This window comes from Lactuca virosa, chromosome 3, assembly GCF_052849685.1.
Source record: "Lactuca virosa cultivar CGN04683 chromosome 3, Lactuca_virosa_CGN04683_v6, whole genome shotgun sequence".
Classification (NCBI taxonomy): domain Eukaryota; kingdom Viridiplantae; phylum Streptophyta; class Magnoliopsida; order Asterales; family Asteraceae; genus Lactuca; species Lactuca virosa.
Window position 1 is genome coordinate 14,442,913 of NC_136428.1, and position 16,264 is coordinate 14,459,176.

A 16,264-nucleotide genomic window follows, 5' to 3' on the forward strand; every position below is an offset into this window, starting at 1 on the left:
CAATCATCATTCAATTGGACGAGGATAATCATTACCTTATAAGAAAAAACGATTTTAAACAGTCAAACAGTTTGTGGTAATGATCCTAATCCAAAACTGGCCAAAAAACTCGAAAATCTGCAAACAGAGGATCCTACTCGTCGAGTGCATGACATGGACTCGACGAGTTCATCACGTATGATCCAACTCGTTGAGTTCCCTTATGGGACTCGACGAGTCCAACAGTCAGTGGCCAAAAATGACATTTTTTCAGCTTTGAAAATCAAAAAATTACATAAATATAACAGAAAACACCCTAGGCTCTTATACCACTGATGGGTTTTGAGCACTATAACAATCATATGGTGTACATATAACCCTAAATGTTTTGGATTTAAGTTTTCTCAAGTTATACATGCAATTTCATTTTATCCAAAACATATACCCTAGCTAGCATACAATTGGAGATATACAACATAAAAACTAGTTAGATGAATACCTCTTGTTGTAGCTTGTAGTTCTTTGGCCTTTCAAGAGCTTAGTACGTCAAGTGTGGAATTTCCTAGGGTTTCTTCTTAGAAGTCTTGGCCGATTTTAGGGTGCTTGTGGGTTACTTTTATAGTGTGGAATTTCCTAGGGTTTAATCTTGTAAACTCTAATTCACCATGGACTCTTCACATTTGATAGACCCTTTGGACTAACTCTTCATGGACTCTCATGTAGTCTTAGTCCATCCTAATCAACATGGATCATTAGTCCAAACTATAAGTATTACTGATTTACCTAATCAGTCTTTTGATCACTAAATTAATTCCAAATTAATTCATGATCAGTACTAATTAAATAATATGATTTCTCAATTAATATATTATTCTTATAATATATTAATAAATTACAAATAACCTCTTTCTCAAATATTCATCCTATCAAATTGCTCTGGTGAAGGCAACCCAAAAGGACCATGCTACTATCGGGACAAGTACATACCAATTATATTTATGGGCTTAGACACCTAATCCAACAGTTCCGCGTTTGGTTGTGGCTATAGAGTAGGATCATCTGTTCGGGTGGCTATCTCACCTCTGGTTACTTATGGCTACGTATTCCATGGAGGTTAACGGGTAGTGGAGCAATGTGCTGTGAGAGATCCAATATGTGGTAGCGAACTGTATGGTTGATATTGATTGTATTATATGCCTACCTGATCCTTGTTTTGTTATATGTCGACATATGGTGGTGGTTGAGGTTGAGGCGGTCCTGCTGTGTGTGGTAGGCCAAGATATCTGGTGCAGGCCGACTGCAAGCCGTATGCACAGAGGCTCGGGAAGAGCGGTTGGGTTGAGGCGGCAAGCCAACAAAACCTGGGTGGTGCATTTCGATGACTGATTGGACCCGTTGCATGTTGGCATTCCAGTCTGATGACTGATTGGGCTAGGGTATTCCAATCTGATGATTGTGGGTCCGTTACATATGCTAGTATGTTTGTTATATGTAATATGGGGTATTTAGGGGAAACTAAATTCCAATAACATTAAAACATCTACATTTTTATAAAGAAAACATTTTAACTGTCAAATAGGATAAAAAATCAGAAGCTAAACGAGTTGCTTTAAAAGGACAGTTCCCTTGTCTCCATACTTACAATAAACACACCAAAACCACTTCATGAGAGAATAAAAATGTTATATGAAACTATAGCTTGGATCATAACTAAATTCCAAGTTCCACATCCTTATAGATTTCACAAACCATTCGAACACCAATTAATGGAACTAGATGAGCATAATGCATCCCAATTTCTCAAATAATGCTTAGATACCAAAACTCGACAAGAGGATATATTTAATTTGAGAATTCAAGCATGAAACATAATCCCATAATAAAAAAATTGAAATCCCAAATTAAAGTAAGATTCTAGTCTAAACTTCATAATCTCACCATGAGACAAGAATTGTCAATAGATCATGGATTAAAGTGGAATGCATAATCTAAGCATAACATCAAACTCATATCATTGTTTGAAACCATGAACTTTATTCTAGAACAGTGAAGCTAAACTTGAATCAAACTCTACAAGTCTTACCATTAGTTATGAATTAACAAATGGACCATGGATTTGAAGGAACATAAACAATCTAATCACAAATCCAAGCTCATATCATTGCTTGAAATCAGTAGTTTGAATTAATGAATCATAGAAAGGAAAATACCTAAATTACCACCATTGGAACTAGAATTTGATTCAAACATCATGTTATCTCACCATAAGGCAAAGGGTTGACAAATGGATCATTGATTGGAGGAAATGTATTATCCAACCATAAACTCAAGCTCATATCATTACTTGAAGCATCAAATTTGGATTTGAAGATCTAGGGTTTTAGAAACCTACCAATTCACATCTAACTCACAAATCTCTTATCTATTTGTTAGCTGGAGTTTGTAGATAAATAAAAGAGTTAAACCACATCAACAATTTCACATTAACAACTTAATTTAAGCATAGATTCGCATTTCACCATTGATGGTTAATGAAACTCATCAAAACAACTCCAATCTTATAAATCTCACAACCATTTGTTGGTTGGAGTATAAATTTCAAATTTGAAATTTCATAAAACCATAATTACGAATTTAGGGGAAAAAAGGGACGAAGAACTACCTTTGATGCAATTCTTGGAAGGATTTGAGTAGATGTTCATCTAGAAGTTCCAATCATTAAAACACCAAGATATTTGAGGGAAAATCGATTATGAAGGCGAAAGGGATTGTTGGAACCGAGAGGAGAAGAAAGTGGGTGAAAAATCGGAAGAAATCAGCAAAACAACGTCGGTATAATCCGATCTGCGTCAAAAGCGCGAGGCGCTTTCCAGGGGTGCGAGACGCTTCTCCTTAAAATTAACGAATCGATGATTTTGGCCCTTCTTCCAAAAATCCTTTCAGAAATGGCCCCAAAGCCCACCTAAACCTTACATTAGCTCAAGAAAGATCCTTCAATATCTTAACTCATACAAAATCGATCCTAGATACTCATTTGGTTAAACCCTCGGGCCAAACACAAGTTTACCAACTTCTCACTTTTGGTCTCTAAACCTTAAAAGTTTTCTTTCTACGTACAAACTCTATCATAATTTATTTATGACTTAGAAATAATGTTTATTAATCAAAATCATTTACCTTTATTTATTTATTTATTTATTTATTTCAATTTATTTTAGTTTAACTTAAAGAATCTTTTTATTTTTATCAAAATGTCAAAAACTTCTAACCCAAAAAATGAATGTTAAAGTCTTTTAAAAAAACAAACAATCACTTGACACTTCATGGTGATTGTTTTTTAAAAGACATTTGATTTAAAAACTGTTGCACTACGCAACACTAGGCCGTTATCTTCAAACCACATTTATTTACAATTTTTTTTTAAGACACTTGTTAGTTTAAAAAGTTTACAGCAATTTTTACGATAATGTGTGACTAATATAATTAAGTAAGTAACATATGGACGTATGGTTTTCCAACTAAATTTCAATTCAACTTATGCCTGCCATAAAACGACCTCGTATCTAGCACCTTCACTGTAAAGTGTAAACCCCCAAGTCATATCCTTATCCCCTTCGGTCTGTTCGGCACTAAACCCTCCACAGTCCACATCCTCCCTCTCCTCCTCATACATGTTCATGTTCCTCTCCCTCTCCTCCCCGTTCCCCCTCTCGCCCTCCCTTTCTCTTCCCAGGCCCCGTCTCCACCCACCTCTCCGCCATCACCTCTCACCTTTTCTCCGCCATATAACCACAACCATTCTCACCCCTTTTGCCGTCGGACGCGATGGCAAATACTATCCAAACCCAGCTGACGCTGACCCCCCTGAAGCACCCGAAGACACCATGCACGGTGTCTCTAAGTTCAAACAACTCGACCTTAGAATTGCCCGTGCTCGCAAAGCTCAAGAAGCTCAGTTTGAACAAGACCAATCAATTTTTCTCAAAGCTATAGAAGACGTCGAAGACGCACCTGATGAACCTGTTTCTGGGGCTAATGATGATTCCGAGGGAGATTTGTATTCCGAGATTGATGATTCTATTGCTTTGAAGAGGAAGGAGTTCGTTAAAAAAGGGCTGTTGAAGCCAAATCCAAAGAAAGAAGAGGTAAACAGATTGATTCGTTTGTGGTTGGATAAATCCAAGTTGGAAAGCGTAATTAGGATTCATTTTGAACTTGTTTACATGCTCAAAGATTGATTATTTTTGTTGGTTCTTTTTACTTTTCTTACATAGTTCATTACAAGTTTGAGAAGACTGATCATAGTTCTTTCCGGGCACTTGTTACAATTTAAAGAAAACATACATTGACTTTTCTGATCATAGTTCTTTCCGGGCACTTGTTACAATTTAAGAAGACTGAAACTTTGTTGTTGGTCCTGCTTCTTGCTACTGGATTTAGAGGTGCAGGTGGTAAATTGTAAATGTATCTACATACATATACGCATGTATATGTATGTGTATATATGTGCAAGATAGACCAATTAGTCACTAAACTTCCATGGTTTTTTAGTAGCATACCTCAAAAACATAAGCTTGTTTGCATATAAATTGTACGCAAGATTTAATGTTTAATGTAAAAACTCACTTTGGATTAGGATTATCCGATTATGACATCTTCAAAGGCATTAATCTTTTCAGTCGCTTTATAAGTTACAACCTTTTACAAATCTGTATTGTAATGGACATTGATGCAGTCAAAGGAGGAGGAAATCGATGAAGTAGTAGACGAATTGCAGTCTCACGAAGAAGATGATCTGGAGGAAATTGAAGAACTCGAAGAACTGAAAGCAAGCGGTGAAGATTCAGAGGTCGAAAACTCAGATATTGAGTTAGATGATGATCTGGGCACCGGTGATTCATCATATAAATCTCCATTCGGTGCCGAATTTGATGCTTTTCGTAAAGGAGAAGTCCGAATTGTAGAACCCAAATGTAAAATGACATTAGCCGAGCTTTTAGACGAGAGTAAAGTCGTGCCCATTTCAGTTTTAGGTAATTTAGAGATTGAAATCACAGGCATCCAACACGATTCAAGATTAGTGGAGCCCGGTGACTTGTTTGTATGTTGTGTCGGGAAAAAAACGGATGGACATTTGTTTCTAACCGAGGCTGATAAACGAGGGGCTGTTGCAGTTGTAGCTAGTAAAGAAATAGACATTGAGGAAACTTTAGGGTGTAAAGCGTTAGTTTTAGTTGAAGACACATCCTCTGTTTTAGCAACTTTAGCAGCTTCATTTTATAGACACCCTTCAAAGAACGTTGCTGTAATTGGTATCACGGGTACAAATGGAAAGACAAGCACCGCGTATCTGATAAAAGGGATGTATGAGGTGATGGGATTAAGAACCGGGATGATAACAAATGTGGCTCATTATGTTCATGGTGAAAACCAATTAGAGACAAAAAACACAATCCCAGATGCGGTTTCCCGCCAAAAATTAATGGCAAAGATGATCCATAATGGGGCGGAAGCTTTAGTCATGGAAGCTTCTTCTCAAGAGCTTGCTTCCGGAAGATGTGACGAGGTTGATTTCGATATTGCGGTTTTCACGAACCTAAGTGGGGCCGATGAAGAGTATAGGAATGCTAAACTTAAGTTATTTGGTAGAATGGTGGACCCGACACGTCATCGGAAAGTTGTGAACATTGATGACGAAAACGCCCCTCTGTTTATCGCACAAGGGAATCAAGATGTACCTGTTGTGACGTTTGCAATGGAGGACAAGAAAGCGGATGTGCACCCGTTACAGTTTGATCTTTCTCTCTTTGAGACACAAGTTTTGGTGGATACCCCTCAGGGTATTTTGGAGATTTCATCCGGGCTGCTCGGGAGACAAAATGTTTACAATATTCTTGCGGCTGTGGCGGTTGGGATTGCGGTTGGGGCACCTTTGGAAGATATTGTGAGGGGGATTGAAGAGGTTGATGTTGTGCCTGGTAGATGTGAGTTGATTGATGAGGAACAAACTTATGGGGTGGTTGTTGATTATGCAAATACTCCCGATGGTTTATCAAGGCTTCTTGATAATGTTCGGGAACTCAATCCAAAAAGAATTATCACAGGTACGATATAGAATAGAACTGATTAGTCAAATGTCTAAAATACCCTTTTCGTTTCGGTCTAAACTGTTTGCAATGAATAATCTATAGTTATCGGTTGTCCCGGGGAGACTGATCGAGGAAAACGACCGGTGATGACTAAGATTGCGACAGACAAGAGTGATATTACTATGTTGACATCAGATAATCCAAGGAATGAGGATCCACGTAAGCATGTTTGGCGATTTGTATTATTTAAAAAAAAAATGGTCAATACGTATAACGTGTGTAAAATGTTTTTTTTTTTTTAATTTTTGTTGCAGTTGACATATTGGATGACATGTTAGCGGGGATAGGATGGACTATGCAGGATTACTTTAAGCATCAAGAAAACGACTATCATCCCCCACTTAAAAATGGTCATAGAGTTTTTCTTCATGATATTCGAAGGGTGGCTGTACGTTCTGCTGTTGCCATGGGGGAGGAGGGAGATGTTGTTGTAAGTACCTGAGGTGGTTAATTTTTTTATGCTAGTTTGATCATTTTTATTTTACTAAAATAAGCTTTTTTTTTTTTGTTTGTTTATATATGTGGTAGGTGGTTACTGGGAAAGGGCATGAGACATATGATACAGTTGGTGAAACAACAGAGTTTTTTGATGATAGGGAAGAGTGTCGAGAAGCTTTGCAGTATGTGGATGAATTGCATCAATCAGGGATTGACACCAGTGAATTTCCATGGCGGTAATTTGGTTTTACACTCAACATTTAGAAATGATTGTGAATTGTCAAATGTGCCCTTGATAATCCTTCTCTGTGTTTCCCTGCAGGTTGCCTGAGAGCTACTAAACCAATTTATAATCCGAGAGGCTTTCCGAAACAGTGAGTTGCAGGGTTCACCGGTTTGTTTGTTATATGATATGATGAAATAGATGTCTGAAGGCAACAAACAAGGTCCTATCCAACATCAGGTATGAAAATATGGTGAACCAAACGTCTTCTTTTAGGTCCATTTGTTACGCAGGACATGACAACTTGGACTGTCTTTGGGGTGCATTGGACTAGGACTGAGGTTGATGTCAATGGGGGCAAAATTGGAATAAAAAAAAATTGGGTTTTCGTTCTTATAACACATGAGATCATTTTTCATGTTTCTACAATCGCAGGTGAATTGATTGCTGGGGTGTGTTGTGTAATATGTCAAAGGTGCAGTTTTGTAGAAATGAACTTTGTTTGGTTACAGATGATGTAATAATGTATTGTAGGATATGTAAGTTAGCTTGAATAGTATCCGTTTGGCCCATTAGGATATATTCGTTTCTCAATGTTAGATAGAGATGGAGATTATTGATAATATAGCAGCATGCATGTGCATGTGTAGATTTTGTTCTGGTCCAAAGAGTTCATATTTGAATCTTGAGGTTAGAGGAAGCATTATCTCGTTCTCGTGAAAATTATAACAGTAATCAGTTTATATGGAAACATCAAGTACATTTATGGATTTTAATAAGTGCTATCTTGAGAAAAAAAGGTTTTTTTTTTTCACTTTAAGAACTTCAAAACTCATTTATAGTGAAAAAATATATATACATACGCTCTATTGGCAACAACCTTGTCAAACGTAATACTTAAAAAATACGATGAATTTCATGAATATCAGAAAAGTTGGGATTGTGCATTATCTCTTTATTTTATAGTTGCTTGCATTTTCTTAACACAAAAATAAATGGGTTGTTAAAAACCTTAGGTACTATAATGCAAAAAGACATGTAGTCTGGGGGGCATTACGTAAAATTTGTTGCAGCGTCCCGGTTCCTCCGTTTTTAAGCCGGCAGGTTTCAAACAATAGACCTTCATAACGTATCTTATATTACCATTTTTTTTTTTCATTTCAAAGAAACAAGATAAAGATAATGATTTCTATATATCTATTTTCAAATCCATGGATTTCAATTATATTTTATCAGAAAGAGTTAAATAGGCAAACAATAAATAATCAGTTAAAAGTGAATTCGAAGGCGGATGGAAGTGTAACTTTTAATAGTTAGCTGACAACCAGTAAGTTTTCTTTGTACATGGATGTTCCATAAAACTCAGTGAAAGCAATTAAAACATATAAAATTATATAATTTTTTTTTTTTGTAAATATAAAATAGACATAATTAAATGTAATTAAAATCAATTTCTAAAAATATAAGAGTTTTTTTGTAAAACATTATATTAAAAAAATAGTTTTTGAATTTAAAGATTTTTGTTTAAGCTAAAGTCAGAAACTCATATTATCAAAAAAAAAAAAAATCATATCATCGAAGGAAATTTATTTTTCCATTTTTTTTTAAGTTAAAAATTTCCAAAACTACGCATCGAACACGTTTATAACCTTTGAAGTCTTATTCAAAACAATCAAAATCTTTTGTCATTTTTGTATATCCCATATGAATCCGTCTTACTAATATATTGAAAGTAAATTATGATGTCCTATGATAAAGACATCATTATGGTGATGCTGACCTTTTTTCTTAATATACTGATACTTGATATAGTAAGATTCGTATTATTTGTATTTTAATTTGTGTTTTTTTTATTAACAATTTATGTTAGCAAGGTGAAATGTTAAATCTCAAGCGAAATGTCATAAAATGCCATCAATAATATTTTGTTTGTCTTTTTTTAAGTTATTACACTCTAATTTAATTCCGTTGACATATATATATATATATATATATATATATATATATATATATATATATATATATATATATATATATATATATATATATATATATATATATATATACTAGTAGTGTACCAGCGCGATACGGCGACGACGATTTGTTTCATTTCGGCTATTAGTTTCCTACCGGCACTTAGTTCGCTTCGGTGGACATCAATTTTTTTTGCAATTTGTGCATAACTTCCTTTCGGTGAATGTTATCATTTGTCGGCCGTCAAATTGTTTCCATTCGGTTTCTTTCATTCTAGAGATTTGTTCTTTTCGGCGACCAGTTGTCTCTAGACAAGCAGCAAATAGTAATTCTTGTCGATTACTCTTTATCTCCGAATGGACGGTGATTAATTTCATTTCATCGAATAATGTTGAGATGATGATAAATTTCCATTTTATTTGTGTCATTTCAAATTGAAAATGTGAAAATATGTTATATTAAATATATAAATAATTAACTACATTTAACATAAAAAGTGTTACCTTTTTTTGCGAGAATATGAATGACATAAACATGTAAAAAGTTAAATATTAAATTATTTATCGGTTTTTTTTTGTTTTTTTGTGTTTTGTTTCCGGTGTGGTAAAATTCATTCCTTTTATTTTTGTATTAATAAGGCTTATTATAATAATTTATATAAGTATTTAAAGAAAAGTGTATGTATATATAATATATTTATAATTAATTCATATTGCACTAAAAATATTAAACTCAATAAATCACTATCAATACTCTATGTTTATAACTAAACTAATAAATATCTAAATGTATTTAATCTATAGCATGTTATAAAAGCTTTCATAAAATATGATAAAACCATAAGAATCAAATGTATTTTTTTCTTACTAATTAACTTTCTTTTATTTATTTCAGAGGTAGAATAAAACTAATATAATAATTAAAAACAATGTAATAATAATCTCCAGAATTAATTTTATTATTTTTTTTATAATTACCATGCTCTTGATATATTTACATAAGATTTGCTCTTATCATGATTTAACTTTAAGTTCCAACTTTTGTTTTATTGAAACCATAATAAGATCCATGTACCTTATATTTCCTTAGTATTTTTTTTCAACATGATGTTAGATATAAACATTGATATTTTTTATTCTTAACCACAAGATAATAATAATATTATATCTATTTGTTCAAGTGTTATAAGTAACTATTTAAACTATATATAAGATAAAAGTTTTAAAAAAATATAGCAAATAAACCAAAAAATACTAATAACTTAATTTATAAACATATGAACTTGTTTTGATTTAAAGATATATAAATAAGTTGTTTCTGTTAAAATACAAAGTACGTTTGTATTTGGATTAAAAATATAGATGTTATAATATTTAAGGTTAATTATGAATACATTTTTTAATTAAAAGTTTACCAAAAAGCACTATCTTTATCTAAAAATGTCATTTGTAGTAATTTTCCAATTTATGTAGAAAAGAAATAATATTTTTATTTATTCTTACATTTTTCTAACTAAAATGATAGATATTATAGTGATTAAAACGTACAATTAAAAATGTCATGACAGAAAACTTGAATTGGATTTTAGCTTGCAAATGTTATTACAATAAATAAATGTTATGTTTGTTAAAATTTGAACTTTTAAAAACTCAGATAACAATATTCTTGTATTCAAAAAATAATATAAAGTGAATAAATTTAAGATCACATGTAATCACAAATTTATAAAACTGTGCTTATTTTTTAACTAACATTCATCTAATTATATAAATCATAAATTATTATAAATAAAATATTCATTTCATTTCTAAATCTAGAACACCCTACACAAATAAACTCGCAAACAATCAACTTGAACTTTAAATAATAAATTATGACAAAGTAATATAGAAAAAGATTAGAAAAAAAATCTAATAAAGTCATAAAATAAAATAAAAAAATATCTTCAACTTGGATATGAAACCTGCCTGAACCTTTTTCTCGATGAACTTGGAGACCTGCAACATACATAACAAAAAATTTAGAATCATTCTACATTCAGATCTGAAATACATTTAATCTAGAACCAACAACCCTTGAAAGGGCAAAACAAAGACAAACCACATCTGTCAAGCAAAAGAATATATGGGAAATATATGTATAATCAATGCATGTTGCTCAGAATATTAGAGAAGACTTGTCGATCAGGTTACAACAAAACCCCGATTCAGTTACACATAGAATCCATTAAAAGCTAAAAAAATTAACTCAAAAATCAAGAAACTCCAACATAACTGGATCTAGTGGGACTGAAGGTGGTAATTGAGAAAGAATTTACAACTAATTTACAGCAGCAAAGAGCAGCATCTTTCCTTGTGGCTCCATCATCATCTTCCTACAACTGATTCTCTTGCAAATTCAAGAAGATCATGGCCCTGCATGCTTTAAGTTGAAACAATAATTAATAGATAATTAAGTAAATTGCACTTCTGGTCCTAACTCATTTTTGAAATTTTAAAACTAAATTTTCAAAAATAATATGCAATTATAAAAATTATATAAATCTTAATTAAAAATAAAAGAAGATTCTAAAACTGATTATTGTGGTCTACTATTTTTTCAGTTTTGTCCAAGGTCAGAATGATCATTTTAAACTTTGAACTGCCAGGCTGCTAACTTAGATGACACAAAGACCAAATTGGTAAGGTGCCTTCTAAATAACAATAAAACTTGCAGGAAAACACTTTTTAGGGACTCAAATTGCCAGAATCGGTGTTATGCGTAAGGAACATATATCTATTGTAGTGTAGAAGATTTTTTGCTACCACCAACACAAAACCTAAGTTCTGACATTTGAGTGAGTAATTGGAGTTAATTCTGGGTATAAATAGTTTTGTAAAGTTCTTGAATATTGACATTTTAGCCCTATTTCTCATGTCTGATGGTGAACCACCAAGGGTGAATGGAGCCTTTTCAATCTCTAAACTTCTGTTTTTAAATTTGAAAATTAATTTAGGAAGGAGGCTTTTGTTGGATTTACCTATAGATGATGAAGGACTTGATGATCATTGAATTTGGTTTAAACATAAGTAGTGATAGGCATTTGAGAAAATTTTACCCTTTTTGTTTTTCACATAGCCTATTGAATGCTAATATATTGAAGACAAAACTTCAAAAATGGTCCCTGTGGTTTCCGAAAATATCAAGTTTAGTCCCTAAGTTCAAAAAACCTCACGGATCGTCCCTGTGCTTTCAAAACTTTTAACAAATGGTCCTTCCGCCTAACTCCATCAGCTTTCTACCATTAAGTGAGGGGCATTTTCGTCATTTCAATACCCAGGGACCATTTATGAGGTTTTCTCTATTAAAATATATATATATATATATATATATATATATATATATATATATATATAATTATTTAATAAAAGGGCCTCTCTCTCTCTCTCTCTCTCTCTCTCTCTCATACACACGATCATCTTCTTCGTAAAAAAAACCCAGATACATTTCACACCAACAAACACACTTTTAACAAAATTGGAATCTCGATAAATGTTGTACAAGGACGCCATAGAATTAGATCGAGATGCTTAATCTCCAATTGGGTATCAGGTAAAAAAACATAATCTGATTACCATTCTTTCAAATCCTTATTCAATTTGTTTCATATTTCATCATCTTCATCAAAAACTTTGAGGGGTTCACAAGGATTTATCAGGTTAAGACTATCTTCCTTCTTTAACACCACAATAGTATCAAATCGTTCAGGGGATTCCATTTTCCATTTACAATCTGTACTGAAAAACCCCATGACACTAGAATCAGCCATTCCCTTTTCTATTCATAGGAAATGGTTTATTGTATGATACTAGCAGAATCGAATTTAGTTGATTCCAAGGGAGGGTAGCATTACAAATTTATGATAGAGAGGCAGCTCCTCCGGTGGTGGCGGCGACGGTCTGGCGAGAGCAGGTCTCTCCAATAATCTTCGAACAAGGAAGAAGAGAAACTGTTAGGGAGAGAATTCAACAACTCTTTTAAGCAGAATCGATGTTGTTCGCCATCACCCCTTCCAACCTTGGCTCACCGGAAAAACGAAGCAGAAGAATGGGGACTGCCGCCTCAGATCTAACCCCCTCTCCACCTTTCCCGTCGAAGCTCAACCCCCAAACACCCTACTTTGATCGGGGACTGCAGGTGCCCCCTCCCTTCGAGTTTCACTGCCGGAGTAGCCCAAGTCAAAGAAGGGGTGATGGCGAACAACTTTCCTCAGCCTAATCCATCAACGTTGTTTGTACTTAGACTCGGTACCTAACTCCACCCTTTCCAGAGGCATTAACAAACACAACAATCAACGAGAATGACAAGGATCGGGTGGCTGGAAGCTGCTTCAAGTGAAACAAGAGAACTGTTGTTTGTTTTTAGCTCCGGCGAAGAAGAATAGGCGAGGAAGGAAAAGTGTGTGAGAGAGAGAGAGAAAGAGAGGTGGGGCCCTTTAATTAAATAATTATATTTTTTTCTTTTTTTTTTAATAGAGAAAACCTCATAAATAGTCCTTGGGTATTGAAATGACGAAAATGCCCCTCACTTAACGGCAGAAAGCTGACGGAGTTAGGCGGAAGGACTAAACATTAAAAGTTTTGAAACCACAGGGACGATCCGTGAGGTTTTTTGAACTTAGGGACTAAACTTGATATTTTCGGAAACCACAGGGACCATTTTTGAGGTTTTGTCTATATTGAATCTTGAAACTAAATTGAAAGTCTGAAACAACTCCTTTAATGGATGAATCATCTCTCAGAAACAAAAGAAAGTTAGAGGTAATATCATTGATAGGTAATACAAAAACTAAACAACCTGAACACATAATTGATATATGAGTACATATAAAAAAGAAATCGCACAATAGAATTTGAGAACATTAGACATATGAGAATATTAGACCTATGAGATTTTTCAACAATTAGTTCTAAAATTACATTTACAAAATTCTTAAGTTAGGAGCTTGTCAGGCTATTCTAGACTAATTGAAGTATACATCAAACAATACCAAAAAAGGAACTGATTATCAAACTTTTGAAAGGGATCCATTTGTGAGAGCCAAAAAAATAATTGTGAACAAACAAATGAAAACAGAGAGAAGGGTTACCTTGACAGTGAGTGAAAGAGAGGACAATTCGTTGTCGGATCTTCCGCCTGGGCTAGCCTTACCAAAAGCCATTCATGATATTAGACAAAATAACAAATGAAAACAAAATCAAACCCAAATCTTACATTGTTGTCAGAGTTCGTGGCTCTAGAGAGAAGGAGGGAAGAGCGTCGATGATGCTGTGTTAGATTACGTTTTTTTAGAAAGAAGGTTTAGAGAGAAAAGTAAAGTGCAGAGGTCCTTGTGCATAGACATAGAGAGAGTATGGTGGTCTGTTTGTGGATATAGGTGTCGTGCGGTGCTATTAGAAAGAAATAGAGAGGGTTATTGTGGGGGGACGACGGTGTTAGGTCGATATTGGTCAGATCTAGATTTTGGTCAGGTCAATAGCGGGGTTTACGATTAGTATCCATTCCATTCGAAGCACCAAACACATAAATAAAAAGAGATAATAAAGCAGTTTTACCTCTTTTGAGTCGAGTGAGTTGCACGGATGACCATCTTCATCCATCTGATAAGAGAGACCTGGAGGTAAAGTTAAAGGAGAGTGATGGCGGCTTTGAGGTGGATGGTATGCTGGCTTAGGGTTTCTGGAGAGGATTTAGAGAGAATGAGAACTTCTATTTCAATTTTTGAAATGTAAAATGATGGTGCGGGAGGATGAAATAGAGAGAAGGAAGGGAGAGATTTAATTATTGAGGGAGCCAGAGGCGATTTCATAGAAACGGAGCCAGTGGGGAACAATGGTGAAAGTCAGGGCAGGAGGAAGCCAATTATACAGGAGAAAGGCGTTGAGAGGTAGAGCTAAAAATCTGGAGACGGAGAGGACCGAGATATGAGGCTTTAATTACAATGGGGGACCGAGGGTTGTTTGATAGCTACTTGTTGTTAGAGTTAACTTGGTTAGAAGCTGACTGGATTAGAAACTCTGAAGTTAACTTCTCACTGAAACTTGTTGTTTGATTTTTCATCTATCTGACTATACAAAATGACTATATTACCCTCAAAAACATTTTTTGTAATAATTAATTGGGTTAATGGCTCAAGTAAAACACAAAAAAGGTTATTCTCTCAAAAACCATTCCACATATAAAATTTGATTCAACATTTAAAACCAAACACACATAATATTTTTATACCCAAAATACCCATGCTCATCAAAATGCCTTAAATAACAAAACAAATCAATAACACACCAATTAACTTCTAGACATTTCATATTGAAATTGTAATTGTTTACAAAAACCAACTACAACTTCATTAATGAGCACTTTTATCAAATTAACGCCTACTAACTTCTAGACATTTGGATCATCAAAAGCCTTAAATTCTTGCATCTTCTTCAAGTTATTCCAATGCTGCACCCAAACTTCAGTTTCATATACTTTTATGTTGCTACCATCATCTGTTGCTTCAAAACATAAATAAAAGACTATCAAAATGTTCTTTTTATCAAGAACAGTTTCCATTGATTTGATTTTGATCTCATTCACTAACTCATTACGATGTGTATGAATATGGATCTAAAGTCATGAGATACTCAATTTTGACCAAGAGCACATCTTTGACTTTTCTTTACACCACGTCTTCTTTAACCTATCAAGTATTGAACAAATTTAAAACCATCTTCATAAATTGTTCACAGCCACATTACTGCATCATAAATAGTTTAGGACATGCTTTTCCACCCCAAAACGTAAAAAACCAAAAATATGGGAGTGGTGAATACTCACAACGTTTCGAGTAGGTACAAGGGGTACTTCGGAATGCACCAACGTCTTACTACCGGGATCCTACGACATCAAACACACACTAGTGAGTTTCCATGTCGAAATCTAATGCTAATATACTAAATTCTACATATAGTGAAATGCCAATTTATGTTTTAGTATTTGATTTTATATTAATTGGTTACACTTTTTCTGAAATAATGAAATTCTACAAATCGTGCGATTAATTACCACATTGGAATATAAATTTTCTAAATTTTTAAGTCCTTATTACAACATAAATTTACGAAAATAGCATTCAAAGGATAAAAATTCCCAAACTTTTTATTTAACTGTTATTACACAATACTAAGCTGGGAAAATTATAAAAATGGATTTCCAAGCTGTTTAATTATATTTTATGATTTTTGAGCATTTATTCCAATAAAAATTAAAATAAATAGAAAACAGTTTCCAAAATTATCCAAACTTTTTAATTAACTGTTATTGTACATAAATAGGCTGGGAAAAATATAAAAGATATTTTTCAGTGGGTATTTCTATTTTTCCTTGTTTTATTCCTTTAAATAATCATTAATTGAAGAAATAATATTAAACAGTTAAAATAATTTACCAAAATTTTTTGTAACATCATTTACAGTAT

General features: G+C 33.6%; 1 protein-coding gene and 1 long non-coding RNA gene across 6 annotated transcripts; one reads left to right on the top strand and one right to left on the bottom strand.

Moving 5' to 3' along the window:
• Nucleotides 1-3,565: 3,565 nt before the first annotated feature.
• Nucleotides 3,566-7,457, top strand: MURE (ALBINO OR PALE-GREEN 13). The gene is made up of 7 exons (XM_079083972.1): nucleotides 3,566-4,124; nucleotides 4,715-6,083; nucleotides 6,171-6,287; nucleotides 6,383-6,558; nucleotides 6,657-6,802; nucleotides 6,889-7,029; nucleotides 7,225-7,457. Exons 1-6 carry the CDS (start codon nucleotides 3,651-3,653, stop codon nucleotides 6,905-6,907), a joined length of 2,301 nt encoding a protein of 766 aa, XP_078940098.1. The 5' UTR covers nucleotides 3,566-3,650; the 3' UTR covers nucleotides 6,908-7,029; nucleotides 7,225-7,457.
• A 3,138-nt stretch (nucleotides 7,458-10,595) lies between these two features.
• Nucleotides 10,596-14,730, bottom strand: LOC145165263 (uncharacterized). Of its 5 annotated transcripts, XR_013739995.1 has the most exons (5): nucleotides 14,358-14,729; nucleotides 14,017-14,070; nucleotides 13,892-13,943; nucleotides 11,081-11,184; nucleotides 10,596-10,760 (listed from the first exon to the last, which is right to left on the bottom strand). It is a non-coding gene; the product is annotated as an uncharacterized LOC145165263 (long non-coding RNA). The 5 variants fall into 5 exon arrangements; XR_013739993.1 differs by lacking the exon at nucleotides 10,596-10,760 and having other exon boundaries at nucleotides 10,900-11,184; nucleotides 13,892-13,948; nucleotides 14,358-14,730; XR_013739992.1 differs by lacking the exon at nucleotides 10,596-10,760 and having other exon boundaries at nucleotides 10,900-11,184; nucleotides 13,892-13,938.
• Between the last annotated feature and the right edge of the window lie 1,534 nt (nucleotides 14,731-16,264).

What these genes read in the sequence shown, in the direction of transcription:
- MURE (XM_079083972.1), top strand. Translation starts at nt 3,651, where the DNA reads ATGTTCATGTTCCTCTCCCTCTCCTCCCCGTTCCCCCTCTCGCCCTCC. An exon ending in CAAATCCAAAGAAAGAAGAG is followed by an intron (nt 4,125 to 4,714) that starts GTAAACAGATTG and finishes ACATTGATGCAG; the next exon opens with TCAAAGGAGGAGGAAATCGA. An exon ending in TCCAAAAAGAATTATCACAG is followed by an intron (nt 6,084 to 6,170) that starts GTACGATATAGA and finishes AATAATCTATAG; the next exon opens with TTATCGGTTGTCCCGGGGAG.